The 16,823-nt window shown below is 28.7% G+C and overlaps 1 protein-coding gene across 1 annotated transcript in view; it reads left to right on the top strand.

Moving 5' to 3' along the window:
• Positions 1-16,823, top strand: part of LOC100159367 (junctional adhesion molecule A) — a 180,888-nt gene that overhangs the window by 66,069 nt on the left and 97,996 nt on the right. Inside the window, exon 3 of the mRNA XM_029490412.1 lies at positions 7,879-8,011. Coding sequence (XP_029346272.1) covers positions 7,912-8,011 — 100 coding nt within the window. The 5' untranslated portion in view covers positions 7,879-7,911. The remainder of the gene's footprint in view (positions 1-7,878; positions 8,012-16,823) is intronic.

The following is a 16,823-nucleotide window of genomic DNA, read 5'->3' on the forward strand; positions in this document are numbered from 1 at the left end:
AACCCATATTATTTGATCCGGCAAACATGTTTTTAAAGGAATTTTTCGATCGATTTTTTTCCGTGACACGTCCTCTTAAATTGTGTCAAAGTGTCAAGGGTACAGATTTTCTATATGGGAGGTTTATCTATTCAAGCCTGGGTACAGGTAAACGACTTAAAAAGTTTAAGTTAAGTTAATTTTAACTTTTTAACTTTTAACTTACATAACTGATTTTTATTGATATAAACTTAATAAATAACGAGTTACAATATTAATCAAATCCAAGTTATGGTAATTTATAAATAATAAAATAATAAATATAATAAAATTGTTATTGATTATACATGTTACATAAACATTTACTTTTTGTTATTTTAAATAAATGACTTCATTTAAGTTAATAAAATAATGAGTTTCTATATAACTTTTTACTTAACTGAGTTAAAAAAAAAATTGGGATACTAATAATTAGTATGACGTTTTTAGAATATTTTCTATCAACTTAACTCGATTAAAAATGATCATTAACTTGCCCAGGCTTGGGTATGTTACTATAGTAGATTGTTTCAGAGAAAACCGTTTTGGTACATAGAAAATATTGACCAATGATCCCTTTATATCTGCTGTGGCCGTTGACAATGCACACGTCAGGGACGGATCCGGGGGGGCCTAGGGGCCCAGGCCCCCCCCCCAGACATATTTTAGACATATTATTTTATAATTCTACAGATCCTAAAACTTACTATATTACTATATTTCAAATCACATAATATATGTCTGATAATATAATATATTATTATACGTAATATCTACTATTTATTAAGAATAAAGGATAATAATTTATTATAATTGTATTTGTGTTGTAAAAAAATTGTTGGACCCCCCAGATCTTTGCTCTGAATCCGTGCCTGGCACACGTCACCTTTATACCAAACACTATAACGATAATAAGTAATAACCGATTTCAATGGTACACGATAATCTTTTATCTGATGCCAATGTATATTAAAAGTATCTATAACTATCAAGAGAACTAATGAACATATTATTCTAATGTTTGTTGTTCACATAAACGTATTTTCAATATATTTTTAAATGTTTTCTAATCGCATTTCAGTATTTATATGACCTAATCTGACCCCTAAACATTCTCGTTTTTCAAAGAATTTTTTTGGATTTAATGTGAAGATATTATACAAAAATAGCAATTATAATAACACATAATAATTGTGTAATAGGTATTACCTTTGTTTTTAGATTAAAAATTTAGATTCACAAATAGTAAAAACTTTCAGTCCGTACTTTTGAAAAAAAAGCACAAAAAATACATAGATAAATAATACCTCATGGGACGAATAAATTACGCATCGAAGTAGTTTGATAATGTGGTCATATTATTGATGAATAATACAATACATTTATATTACTCGTGAGTAAATTCAAATATACTAAATACGTTCGTTTTTATTTTTACATATTAAATATTTAAAATTAAACCTTTTACACGGTCCTCTTTATAGGAACCGAGAGTCTTTTCTCGTCGTCCCTGCATTACCGAATACCAAAATGTGACGACCGGCAATCTGGTTTTCGTATACACGTCGCCTGGAACGTTTTCCGCCTAATCCTATTCCTATTTTTCCTTTTAAAGACTTAAAACCAGCAAAATTGTATATTATATCCGTTAAATTATTTTTTTGATGTAAAATAAAACACTCGCGTTTGTTCCATGGCGATGTTTCATTCCATGACTGCTGCAGTGTTCCCTTTTGAACAATACCAATACATTTTATTTCCCCGACAAAGCGTTGCTTCTTGTAATCTACCTATGCATGTGTAATCTTTTCTTCGACACCAACGTGTTCCCATGAACATCATAATATTATTATATTTGAACGTAATTTTGATATTTCCATAGTGTATTATTATGTTACAAGATTAGGTATTATCTTACAACATCTGATAGTAATAATAATATCTACTAGTCATATAATAGTTCATCAAAATGTTCTAGAACATTACATTGTTTATGGAAACAATGTGAGACAAAAAGGCATCGTCGAAACGTTGGATTATTTGTTGAAAACTGAGTTAATCTCCATCTTAGTACATACTGTTTTCGTGCACATGTATAATTACGAAAAGTGAATTTCATGTTATTATCATATTAAAGTTATATCGGTGTATTAACCACACAGCACTATTCAAGTCACTGAGTCTTTAGGGAATATATATCCAACAGACCCTTTGGAAACCTAATAAGTAAATTACAGCCGAAACATAGTTTTTGATTCCTATAAATATAGTGTACAATATAATATGTATAATGTGCATAAATAATAATCATAACGATTAACCTAGGATTATCTTTATTTTTTTATTGTATTTAGTAAGACAGACTATTATGTTAATACAATACAATAAAGTCAAATATATAATATTATATGTTCGTCTATATAGTTACCTACAGCTACTTAAAAATCAAATCATTACCTAAGAAAATAATATAATATATTTAAATTTAAATCTAATCCGTTGGTTGACAATTTTTTACTCATGTAATCACATTATATTATAACAGTGTTGGGTAAGTTACTTTACTCGTTACTCAGAGGTAAATGTAATTAAGTTACTTAACTCTTTACTCAAATAAAATTTTAGTGAAATTACTTTATTTTTCAAATAGAAAAGTAATTCATTACTTTCTCGTTACAAAAAAAAAAATTATATTTTTTTTTTAAATTTCTTGGCAATTATCATTTTGCAGGCAATAATGTAACTTTTTATAAAAATATATTACCTATGCTAAAAAGGTATAATTTTAAAAATGTGTACAAAAAAAAGTTAATACATATTTACATAACAATACTACAATAGTAGTTACTTATGAGTTATGACTATTAAAAAATAGTACTTATTAATTGTAGCTACTCATCAATAGTAATTAATCATTATATAGATAAGTATAGTATAGTTTTGTATTTGTGTCACAAACTGACAACATAAATATATACCTATACCTATCTGTTGAGTGTCAACTGATCGTCTGACACCAAATAAGGAATAATAGCACTCAATCTTGTATTTGTGTTATTAAATATTATGTTTGTGAAAATAAAATCATAATACATATAGAACACAATTATAACTTATACAATCATAAAAATAAACCGTTTATTATAAATGTCAAATGTGAAATGGCTATAATGGTTTATAACAGTGTAATGTTTAAAATGTTTAAATATTTCGATTTTATTTAATTATCATAAATATAACGTTATATTCTAATGTAAATTCTAAATATAGTAATAACTAATAAGTATTTTCAAATTGAGCAGTTTTTGTACAACACTAAATTATTTATAAAACCTGTATAGTTAATAGGAGCGTATATAACACATTAGTCCACGCTATAATAGATATCATAGGAAACGTTCTGCGAAGGTTCTTATTTAGAGGAATCAAATTAAATAATAACTTTTCTCATGATTTACCGTGCAATTGGACATGTCAAATGTCAAAACAATTGAAAACTGAATTGTGGCCAGTTAAAATTAAATATATAAACATATAAGGCTGATTGGTAAACATAATAATACCCACATTATACATATATTATTTTTTTTGGCAATAGGTAGGTAGGTACTTGAAAATTCGAATCTGTAACGCGTTATTTTATAGAAATTACTTGTCAAAAGTAATTTCCATTACATTTTCGTTACTAGGATATAATTCTAATGAAATTACTTAACGCGTTACAAGCAAAGTAACGTCGTTACAGTAACGCGTTACTTCCGCTACGTTACTACCCAACACTGTATTATAATAATATTAATATTGTACGTTCAGCCAAGTAATTACCGCGATACATTTTATACATGAAAATAGCACAATAATAATTATTCGTACTTAATTGAACAAAAATGTTATTTTTTTGTAGGAGTTTTTTTATTTAAAAATAATAGAGGAAAATAACATACAACAATCATTCAATTTAAAAAAGTTTAGAATATAATCTATGTTGATGAACTTTTCTAGTACCTATATTTTATTCGCATCTAGTGTACAGTGTACTCCATGCATCACATTTATAAAAAATGTTTCCAAAGAAGCATTATCCCATACCTACTATTAAGTCTTTACTGAAATCGTGTATACAATTAAACTCAAAATTAAAATAATATGTGTTTGCACCTTAAATACTAGTATTATAATATGTGAAAATGGTATTATTCGTTTTATTTATTTATTTATTTTTTTTTTTTACAAGGTAATATAACTTTGGATATAATAATTTACAAATAACATAAAGAAGAAAATAACACTAAAAGAAAAATCTGTAATAAAAAGGATACAATGTCGTAGAAATACTTATACTTTATGTTTTTGAATGTTTACGATTCGTGTGACAATAGTATAAAATGATCATAAAATGTCTAATGTACGTTATTAAACCGAAAAACAAGCGTCATAAGTTACCAATAAAAAATATACATTCTATTATTTTAACCTATATTAGGGTTGATTACAAAATGTTGATATTTTTTTCAAAACAGGAACTCTGTATAAGCTGAATACCTATGCATTTTCCCAGTTTAATAATTTAATATAATAATATTCTCGTTATTAAACGACATCTGCGCACTTTTATTTTATTCATTTTTATCAATTAATTACTTTCTTAAACTTTATTACCTATATATTTTAGAAGTTAGAACTCATTATTCTGTGATGTAATTCAATAAACATTTTCTTAAAATTAAAATAAAATAGAAATTATTGTATTTGTTAATATTTACAGGTTTCAGTAATCAATATTATTATTTTTTATTTGGTTATTAATTTATGATACAATACAATTTTTGTACTTTTAATATATTCTCAGTTTATTAGTAATTTTATAATTTTAATATTTAGTTTTGGGTTCAAGTGTTGCCCATCTAAGTAATATTACAATGGTAGTATGTATATAGGCGAAGCAAGTAAATATAAAAACTTTATATTTAAACCGTATTTGACTTTTAAAGGTTCTGAAAAAGATAAATATGAAAATTGTATGTGTATATAAAAAATTTCACATTATTTAAATTTCATTGAGTACTAAAAGCTTATAAGATGCTTAACATGATGATACATCAAACATATATATTCGAATTATTAGACCTATCGTTATTAATACTATTTTACAAAAAATTAAAAATGTTAAACTCTTCTTACCAACATTAAATATTTATTGTATTTGATATATATTATTTATTATATATACCTAAAGGTATTGGATTATTAGTACACAATATTATGATTTTGAGTTAATTAGTAACATTTTTGGATTTACATTATGTTTAATTTGGTGTTCAAGTAATTTCATATTATATTATTATGAATTAGAAACTGATACGAAACTCTAATTTTTAAAATAGACTATTTCAAGCCAATATTTTGAGATAAATAAAATTTAGAAAAAATCGTACAAAGCTTTATTTAAAAAAATCTATTTGGATCATTTTAATATTATACCCCAGTTTAACAAAATATACACACGATTTACATTGATAAATTAATAGAATCCTAGGATTTCAGCTGATACTAATATTTTTTAAATTAATTTATAACAGTTTAAGACAACATTATTAAGTTTCAAATGTCTATAACTAAAATAAAATTTATAGAAAATGTGACGTTTTTTTACTTACATAATTAAGTGTATTGCAATACATAAAATCTATCTTATTATTTTAAAACAATTATTAAAACATTTTATCCAAACCGATATTTTAATAATAACATTTAGTCAAGTTTAAATTGCCTCATAATTAATTAATATATTTTTATTATAATTGTCTCTAACAGAAAAAAATTATATTTTTAATACGAAGAGTTTAATTTTAAATACAATTTATAATATAGCTATTATAGGTACCATGTGCGTAACATCTATAAATATGTCCCATAACTTTTTGTTTTCATACAATATGGACTACTTATAGTTTATACCATATATTATGGAAGCACCTAACCATTTTCTAGATATTGAAATCAAACTAATATTAATTTAATATTTTAGCAATTATCAATTTGTATGATTAAATTATGTAACATGTAAAAATTACCTAATTACCTAATTTCCACTAGATATATTATATACAGTTAATGGTTACTTATTAATAAATATTTATGATTCATACATTTTCTTTCGTTCACTCAGAATCATTTTTTTATTGAATGCAATCATTGCATTCAAATCGAATACTTTAATAATACACTATCCTGTCCGAGTACCAAAGGGAGTAAGAGACAATGGACAAACTTCCACCACCGCTGACACCTACTCCATACCGCTGCACTAACACGATTTTTTAAAATATATAGTCTATCATAATATTAGCTAATAATTTAAATTTTACATATTTAATTTTTTCATATAATATTATGGTTGTTGAGGGTTCGCGGATACATGTTTTTCCTAGAAGAGCTTAAGGATTGCCAATTAATTTTATTTTTGTATAAATTATTGTACACAGCACAAAATATAATCGATACGGGTACCACCGCAGTACGCCAATGTATTCATATTTTACATTCATATTTCAATGTTCGGTGTGTTGATAAAAAATTAAATATACAATTTCTTGTTTTTAATTTTAAAATGCATATTTTGGGAATTTTATAAGAGTTCAAAATCAGGATAGGCCCGGGTCTACAAGCCCCACCCACTGGACACGTCACTGAATATGGATCATTTAGAATTTGATTTAATATGAAATCACAAAATGATGGGAAAGTTCATGAATTAGACAATACATAACTAGTTTATGACAGAACTTGTTTTACAACAATTTTAAAACAAATTTTTGTAAAAATAAAGTGTTGTTATTTTACTATTATATGAGGTTTCTACATAAATGGTTATTAATTCAACAGTTGGGAATATAAAATTTATTTTTTTATTTTTTTTACATGTAAACAGATTTATGTATATTCAATTAGGTTCCAAACAATTATTTTTCATAAACAATAAACATTTAAAATAAATATCATAATACATTTATGATTCACGCACATATTATTAAGTAAAACAAAAAGTTATTATACTAAATTACATTTGAGTAGGTATTGCGTTTCAAAATTGTAACAATTGTTTTATAAAATAAAAAGTTTAAGCAGCTTCCTAAAGTATGCTTATAATATACAATTTTACATCTGTAAATCGCAAATAGTAAAAACTTTCAGTCCGTACTTTTGAAAAAAGCACAAAAAAATACATAAATAAATATTACCTCATGGGAAGAATAAATTACGCATAAATGTGGTTTGATATTGATTTTGTAAAAATCATGTTTTCGCTTCAGTCCGGCAAGTAAAATATTCAAAAACGTTGATAAACCACTGGCAAGATGAAAATAATATATTATGATGGATTATAAAATGAAATTTTGACTCAAACAATTATTATTATTGGTGTATTCATTTTGTATATTATTATTAACCACGTATTTGTATAATAATATTAATCATATCTCGATATTGATAAAATGTTTAAAAAAAAAATGAATTACCTGTTTGTTTAGTTATCATGTACAACTGATACAAGCTCGTTTTTATATTATGTTCAATAATAATTAAATATCAAGAGATGTTGTTTAATATTATAATATATATATATATATATTTTTTTTTTCTATATTTGTTCATTGAAACGACCTCAAGGTCTTTGACAATGCTTATCACAAGTGGGTAGTAGGGAGATCATGTAATCTATTTATCTATGTATAATTTAATATATGAACTACAATTTTAATATCTTGTATATTTTTTACTTACCATTTTATGTATCTACCTATAATGACTGTAGAGTGGAATTTTGTTTCTCATTTCGATTTAAAACAATTGTTTTAGGGTGGCAGCGAACAGTCAATACATCGTGCAAGGATGGTGGTGACATCTGGTTGCCAATCTCACGGACACCATCAAAAGTTCATTGCATTATTGATACTGTGCTTTTTGGACTGTGGTCAAGGTGACGGTAAAGGTGAGTTTCGTTTCGTTACTTGCTTACCTTGGTATAGTTCTATTTGCGAGTTGTATGTTCCGCAGCTGCCTTTCCTTGCTTACTCCAACCACCCTGCACCTGCATCGTTGTCACTAAATTGGTCTGATTTAATGGCACCGTGTTTCGGATACACAATACCTACGTCATATGGTTCCAAATTACCAAAGTTTCACAATCAAGAAAGTCCTTAATATCTTACCCATCCTTCTAATTATAATGGGAACTCTAATGGCACCAGTGCGTCTGATACGAATGACCTAAATTTTACAATGTAACACGATGGTGGCGCGACGCATACGATTATTTTAATTGTAATTACGCGTAATCAAATTATGAAATTAACATAGTATTATCAAAAATTTAAGTTAAAAATATTTTTCCGGTTGCGACGCGATTTACACCTAGGAAAATTAAAACGCAGTCACTATTTTATCAATAGTAGCGTCGTCAGCGTCGCGCTGTAGCTGCAGTTATATAGGTAGTAGACTGAAGTAAAGTTTTTTGTTACTCGGGCTCTAATAAAAGCGACATTTATAATAGTGATTATTCCATAAAATATTTAAGTACGTAGTAAAATTCAAAACCAAACGTTTGTTTGTAAATCGCACAAAATAACATATTGTATATAGGTGGACACACGTGAACGTTTTTGACAAATATGTTAAACACATAGAGCTGCTGCTCTTTAGCAAGATATGCACACCGTGGAAACTGCTAGTTTCACAAATACAAACGCGTACACCAACTACAACATTGTTGTGTTATACGCATTGACAAAATGTATAGGTACACAAAATAACGAAATAGTATACGATAGTAAACATTTTAACAACGAAACACGAGTACAATACCGATGGTTATACGCACCCCCATACGCATCGTGATGTATATTTTTATTTTGATGCATAGTCGTTTTGGAATATTTTATTTATATAGGTTTTATATTCTTCTTGCAATTTTTCGCTATTATTCTTATTACTATTTTCAGTGATTTAATATATTTTATTTTTTCATCTTATTACACAGTTAATATTTTCTAGTTATATATTTTATAAATAAAATGTATATTATATATTATAAATATAATAACAAAAAATATTTTATAACAGAAATAGTTAGGTAGGAAACCAACCCAAGCATTATGAAAATATACATCTTATATTTTCTATTTCACGATATAGTATCTCTTACATAGCATCTCTTAAATTTTTCATTTTGAAAAACCACTGATAATAATTAATTTTAAAATAAAATCTAACGTAATAGGACTAAAAAACTTGGTTCGTAAATATATAAAACTTCAGATAAGTAAGAACATGCAATATATATATAATGTTACGGTAAAAGTACAAATAGCGGTAAAACCTAGGATTTACCGGTAAATCCTAGGTTTCGCCCACTTTTGTCGGTAAATGTCTCAAATTCCTATCACACCTATCACACCTATCACACCTATCATAAAAAAAATGATAAATTCTTATCTCTCGCTTCATAGATCTTGGAAAATAATTATCAAACTATTTTTATTTTATCATATATGATATATCTTAAGACGTACCTATCTCTTTTATTTTTTATATTATATTTTTTATATCAAGACAAATAGTTCTAACAGATTTCTATATAGTACTAGATAGCGAACTCTCACCATAAATTGAAGCTTCGAAGCCGGTTGCCAATTGTATGGTATTTTATATGGTAAATAAGATTAATTATAATTTATCTTGTATTATATTTTATTATGTCTAAACCTGTTGTTTAAAAAAAAAAATACTTTAAATAAAATCATTTACTATTATATTTTACCATTAAAAACTGTGTTATTCCTATTGGATTTTGTATGATGAATGAAACGTTTTACCAACCGACAAAATGTCGTTCGTCCACAGCTGAGCTTCACTTGTAACAATGTAAACTATATAGGAGCTCTTTATCTAGTGTGGTATAAGAGTCTGTGTTAGTTCTATTAGAATATTTATGTCAATAAAATTTAAGTTTAAATAATTTCAAAAATTATTTTGACACTAAAATGAATGGCAATAAAAACAAGAATTATTTTTAGCACAATATTGCCAAACTATTACAGATTATAGATTAACTGCAATCCTCATAAAACTTAAATTAATTATATTATATTCTCACTTAAAATGAGTTTCACTTTATATAGATTAATTTTAATTCTTAATTGACGTTTTATATAATATATTTCAACGGTTACAAATACCATGTTTTGTTTTAATTTATATACCTACTATATCATAATAATTGTATTTATTGTTCAACTTTTCAAACATTAATAAATCAAGTGAATATAATAATCTTTTCTAATTTTTAATTGTTTTTTAACATTTTCACTGTTAAAGTCTTCTTAGACTATGCATGTAACCATATGACTACAATATTTCAAGTTAACCCCATTTCTTTCAGAAATTATTGAGACGATAACTTTGTAATTGTAAGACAAGTACGCAGTGTAAATGAAATTACTCAAATCATAGTAGTCAAGTCGTTCTGCATAAAATGTCTACGTAATAATATACTCGACAAGTTTTAGAATCATCACGGACATCAATGCTCAATTTTAAATGGTTCTCGACAAATTCTGGCGAGTGTCGATTTAAAATCCTTAAAACTTGATTAAATCGAGTGTAACTATGCATTATATAAGATCGGTTTACCAATTAATGTTATCTTAAGAGTTATCATGTATGATACTCATATAGTCATATAGGTCCAATTTTAGAAAGTAATACTATGGGTATTTATTATTTACTATAATATTATAAAAGTATTTATTAAGTAAATGTATTAATATAGTAAATCGTACCTATTATTTTAGATATCTTAATAATATTTAGAATGGTATAAGACATAAGTGTAACTCATATTGGGTAATATAACAATTATTGAAGAAAAAACTGTGAAACTATAGTATTAATTAGAACATCGTATTTATCATTGTACCTATACCTATTAAATTATATAACACGAGTTTTGATTTACGATTTAAAAATAATATTATGCCTACCTACTAACGGAACGACAGCGATAATTAAGTGTTAGGTACTCAAAGTATAGTTTTCCGGAGAAAAAAAATCAAAAACTGCACTATTAGAACTAGAAAACAGTTTAACAGTAACAGCGTGTTTGGGTGTCTACCCTGCAGCTCTTGCGTGCCTCATATAACTAACGGTTAGCGTCCATTCGTTAAAACCCCGTGTATACCGAGTAGCTTACCGCGGTCGTGGCGTGGGCGGTGCGGGGAACGAGTTTTGATTTCCCACAGGTATAATAGTTGTGAAAGAGGTCGGATGCGGCGCCGTAAACGGGGGATGTATGTAGAGTGTGTGGCGCCAACGGCGGCGTGTCGGGGGGTAGGAAATAAAGGGGAAACTATTTTTACCAACAACCGTTATAATAATAGCAATAATAATAGTAATAATAATAATAATAATAATATAACGGTACTGAGGAGAGCGATTAGTGCGTGTGGAAATCGTAAAAGTGTGTAACGGCGATGGCGAATCATCGTCGATGGGACGGGAAAATGGCGATGGGCAGTGGTGCTGCAGCTGTAGTCGGTTTGTTTGTTCCCGATGACAGCCGCGGCCGCCGCTATGAATCTATCCTTTTGCGGAATCGGTGCGCCGGTCGAAAATAATATATATATAATGTGCGTAGTAAAGCGTAAGCGGATGGAAGGGGGGCGCGAGGTGTGACGATGTCGGTCGGAATGCGGTGCGGTAAACGAGAAACTTTTTGTAAAAGCCGCGCGCGAGCGGTACTATTATATACGTCATACACAATACTTTTGACAATGATGGAAGAGGTGCGCTCGAACATAAATGTTTAACGTTCGCTGATGTTGCCGTTGCGCGCGGCTGTTGTTGCGGATCAGAATAATTCACAAATATTTGTCCATCGAATCCGCTTTTATAGTCAGCCTTTTTTGCTACAACGTTCGCCACCATCGACACCGCCTCCACGTCCGCCACTTCCACCACCTCCACCACCACCACCACTTCCACCACTTCTACCACATCCATCACCACCACCGGCACAAAACACTGCCTTTAGCTGTAGTACGCGCTTTGCATTTCACGTGCAAATGTACAATACAAATGCGACCACGCGGCGTATACTGACTGTTGAAATAAAAATCTACGTGGTTATTCGTCCCCGTTTAGTTGTTCTGAAAATATCTTGCAATGATCGTGTGCGTTTAAACCGCAGTTACCATACGCGGTATAGCTGATTAATCAAACTGTAAATCACCCCATATACAAGTATTACACGTGTAATAATGTCACTGTACCTAATAGGAATTATAAACAGTATGCGTATGAACTTTGAATGCATATTATTATGATTTTATACATATTATTATATATCGATAACAGTGTGGAAGATGGACGAACGAATTTAAAAGAGTAAGTATAGAGGAGTAGATGACGTCCATAAAATCAAAAACTAACGTAAGGTTATTGAATCAGTTATTTAAATCGTTTAGGTAATAATATAATCATTATTGATCAGAAAAATTATTAAACTCCTTTACTTTAGTGGTAACAAATTGTGCAAAATATTATACTTTAGAGTAAGTAATTGAAGGCATTGAAAAAAAGCAAACTATTTATTTATTTATAAGAATAGTTATTAATCAGTTATAAAAAATAGTCAACAATATTTTCACACATCAGGTAATATTTAATTATTAATTACCTACTCTACATTATTCTATATCTGATGAAATCAACTCAATTTATATCGACAAAATTGTATGTTATACCTATTGACCATTTTATATATTTCATAGTACAATTTGAATCAGCGTTATCCGTTTATTTTTCTATATCCATACAATTACTAAATATTATAGTTTATTAACATTAATAATAATGGTTCCTTCCATTACTCATTCTAATTCTATGCGTATATTTTAAATAACGTACTCAATGTTATCATTTAAGTATATATCGCAGTATATAAGTTTCATCGCATAAATTATATCTACTGTAATTTTTATTTATTGTTACTTAAATATCAGTAGGTTGTATGAAAAATACTTAAATAGTATGAAACTCAAATAATTGTATATTTATAAGTAATTATAAGTAGATACTAGAACTCTAGGGTAGTTGTCGACAACCCGCTGCTCGCGTGTATCGATCATTGTAATTTTATGTGGCCCGCGAGTAAAATTACAAAGATTTGTATAAAAATCACGAACTAAGATAGTATGGACTAGAAAATTGGATTAAAACGGTCTTTGTTTGTAGATACCTTGTTAAATTAATCCAACAACCCGTCAGGGTCACGCTAAGTACAAAAAAGAGTGCCATAAAATGTACACATAGGCAATATTATATATGCCAATATAACATGAGACAACTTTCCTGGTTTAAATTACAGAAAGCAACACGACTCACTAAAAAAAATTCTAGAGAAAGTATGGCAAATATGTGGTTAAATAACGAAGTTTGAAAGTATAATCATCTTAATTGGAAATTTCATGTAGATGTGCATGCTGTATTTTTCAAATAATTTTGAACAATCTAAACAGAGTTTTAGAAAATTTAACTAGACATTATTTTAGCGTATTTTCAACATTTTATTAGACAATATTCTCTGCGGCCTGCCTTATAATGCACTAATTAATTATAAACATATAAACTTATTTTATGTTAAAATAGTCTGCTAAATAACTTGGTTTGGAGACTTAAGTTCAAAATTTAAAAATACTATAGCATAATGAGAACATAATAATATAGTCTACTATCGTTAAAATATGTAATGTATTATAGATAATCAAGTGTTTTAAAGTCACCAAGCAAAGTTAAATTATTTAGCAGACTATTTTAACATAAATGATAATATCTATTATAGTTTTCAAGTTTTTTTTTACACGGAGTTTGGAGGAGTGTTTTTGTTAGGTAAACCTAACATTTATGAAATTAAATAAACTAAATTTTATATGACTACCTATACATTTTTATTTAAAATAAAATAATAAATTATTATACATTTTGGCCCGTGAAATATATTATATAGGTACCTATTTATTTTTGGGCTCTTATTGACATTAAGAAGGTGGCCGACCCTTGCTGTTAGGTCTTTTAGGAAATCATTTAAATTGAGTCAACGATTTAATACAGTTTAAAATACTATTTATAAATATTTATTTTAATGATAAAAAAAATATTCTAGTTAAATATTATGCTTTGTAAATAGTAATTCCAAATATACATATGTGAAATATTTCGCTTTTATAGGATATAAAAATAAATTTTATAATACCGAACGGTATTATAATTCAATAGACTACTTTCTGTGAAATTAATTAAAACATTTATGAATGATAATTGACTTACAAATTCGATATAATGATTTTCAAAAAAAAAAAATTTAATAATATTATGTTATGTATGACGTGTTATGTTTTATTTAGTTTGAATAATTTCAAAGTTGAGTTATCTAATGTCATCTTGGTTTATCGGTGAATGAGTCATCGATCGTGTGATCGGTCCATATATTATTGTGTTTCAGAGAGCACTGGTTCTTCCGGTTCACGTGTCATATTATATATGAGATAAATTCATCTGGTTCCTGTTCCGGAAACATAAATGCTAGTTGATTCACGGGAAGAGTTTACTATGATATCTTTAACATTTATAGCCTTAGTGAGCAGGGCTCTGCAGTACTAGATACCCATAAAGCGTTTTAGAGTGAAACATGGGTTCTGATAAAACGCAAAACCGTGGTACATTATTATTATTATGACATAGTAAAAAGTCAAGTCACCTTAGATTGGTTATAAAATATAACGCTAAAAAATCGAAACAGTATCATACAAATCTACTACACGATTATTATCCTATACAGAGCACCTTGCAGTGCATTATTGATTTGTTTTAAAACTCGACAATGGTCTATTGTTAGTCTGAACATTTTTTATCCTCGATATTTGATTGTATGAATATTTTTGAACATTGATATGTTACACATAACCTTCCAGTTTATACAATAGCAGTTTCGTCTTAACAAACTGTAAATACTAAATAAAAAAAATGACGAAGTATAGGTACCACCTAAAAGTGTGAAAAACTGGTTGAATGGAATACGGATCAGCGTTTTATTGCGCTCATCCACCTCACCCACCACATCCACAGAAATCCAAATAACATCTGCCATTCACGCGGCCAACTGAGTATATTAATTATGCATTTTCACGTAACGCCCGGAATTAGCTACAGAAACACATAAAATGATAAGTAAACATTGATGTCAAAATAGCGTGATGATAGTGTATTTCGAGAGATTGTATAATAATTTTATGTTATACTTACGACTTATACCGGCGTTTTCGAGCATCGCGTTTTCGCCGTAACGTACCTTCCGCAATACGCCGTATATTATTATAATATTATTTAACGGCACGTTGCACGAGTATAATAATAATATAGTAAGTACAATATTTTATAAAAATAATAATAATAATAACAGCAAGACAATATTATAGGTACTGAGCATATTATTATTATTATAATATTCTAAATGTTACGAAGACGGCGACGACGGGTTCCATCGCAATAACAACTATGCGTTTTTATTATCTTTGATAGTTTGGTATGATTATTATTATTATTTCTATTATGGTTAAATTCTTTAGTTCTGCATAATTGGGGGTGGTAAAAGGTTAGAGGTGGTTACTACAACTTTTTACCTTCTCACCGGCCACCACCCGCGCTACCTAACTATAGTCGTAATAACTGTATACTAATCACTGTAGCGTATCATCGCCCCCGACGGCGGCGGTGGCGCGTTTTATTTCCATCGCTAATTTACTATTGAACTTTAAGCGGATCATTAAACGTGGTTCACTGATGGTAATTATCCCCTTGGATTCGTTCAAACAAATGTTGTGTGTGTATGCAAGGTCCCCGGCGGTGCAGTCCGTTATTTATTGTAATCGGACTTGGCAGCGACATGCGGCCGGCTGGAGGCGCGTCGATGAACAAGCGCCGATCGACTTTGAAACAAAAACAAATACAGACGCAGAAAAAAAAACCCGACAAACAAAATCGTACTACCCGCCTACCTATAATAGTAATAATAAAATATACCCACCTAACCTTGTTTGATTCTCGTCACGGTCACCTCGGATGATAAAAAAAAACCTCACTGCATTTTTTAGTGGTCCGCAAAACTCGTAGGTACGCCCCCAACTACACTAAACATAAAAAACAGTTTTAGGCACAAGGCGTTAAAAGGTAAAATATTATGATATAATGATATAATACGATTGCTCGTGTGTCACAGTGGCGGCGAAATGAGCGTGACGCATGTAGTATAAGTTGTATTATAATAATAATCATACAAGGTGTTCGCGAAAATGAAATAATTAATGTAGCGGACCGGAGCAGCAGCCCCACGGCCACTTTAGATTAGTAGAACACTCGGGGGACATATTTTGTATAGATATTAATAGCATATAACAGACTACTACCACGGACGAGTTGTTTTAAAGGGTACGATATAATTTCATTATTATTAAAACTCGGCCGGTAAAAATACAATTTTTTTTAAACGTTTTTCTCTTTGATTACCTCTTGAGATTATTTAAACTGTGTATTATCGTATAATATTATTCAGACCAATATACTGCAAATACTTACGCAGCAGCTGTACGCGATGAAAAAATAATATAAAACAAACGCAAACTCCGTTCGCTTTAGCGTGGCGTAAACTGCACTTAATAATACAATTTTATTCAAAAGTAATGCACTCGGTA

This window comes from Acyrthosiphon pisum, chromosome A2, assembly GCF_005508785.2.
Source record: "Acyrthosiphon pisum isolate AL4f chromosome A2, pea_aphid_22Mar2018_4r6ur, whole genome shotgun sequence".
Classification (NCBI taxonomy): Eukaryota; Metazoa; Arthropoda; class Insecta; order Hemiptera; family Aphididae; genus Acyrthosiphon; species Acyrthosiphon pisum.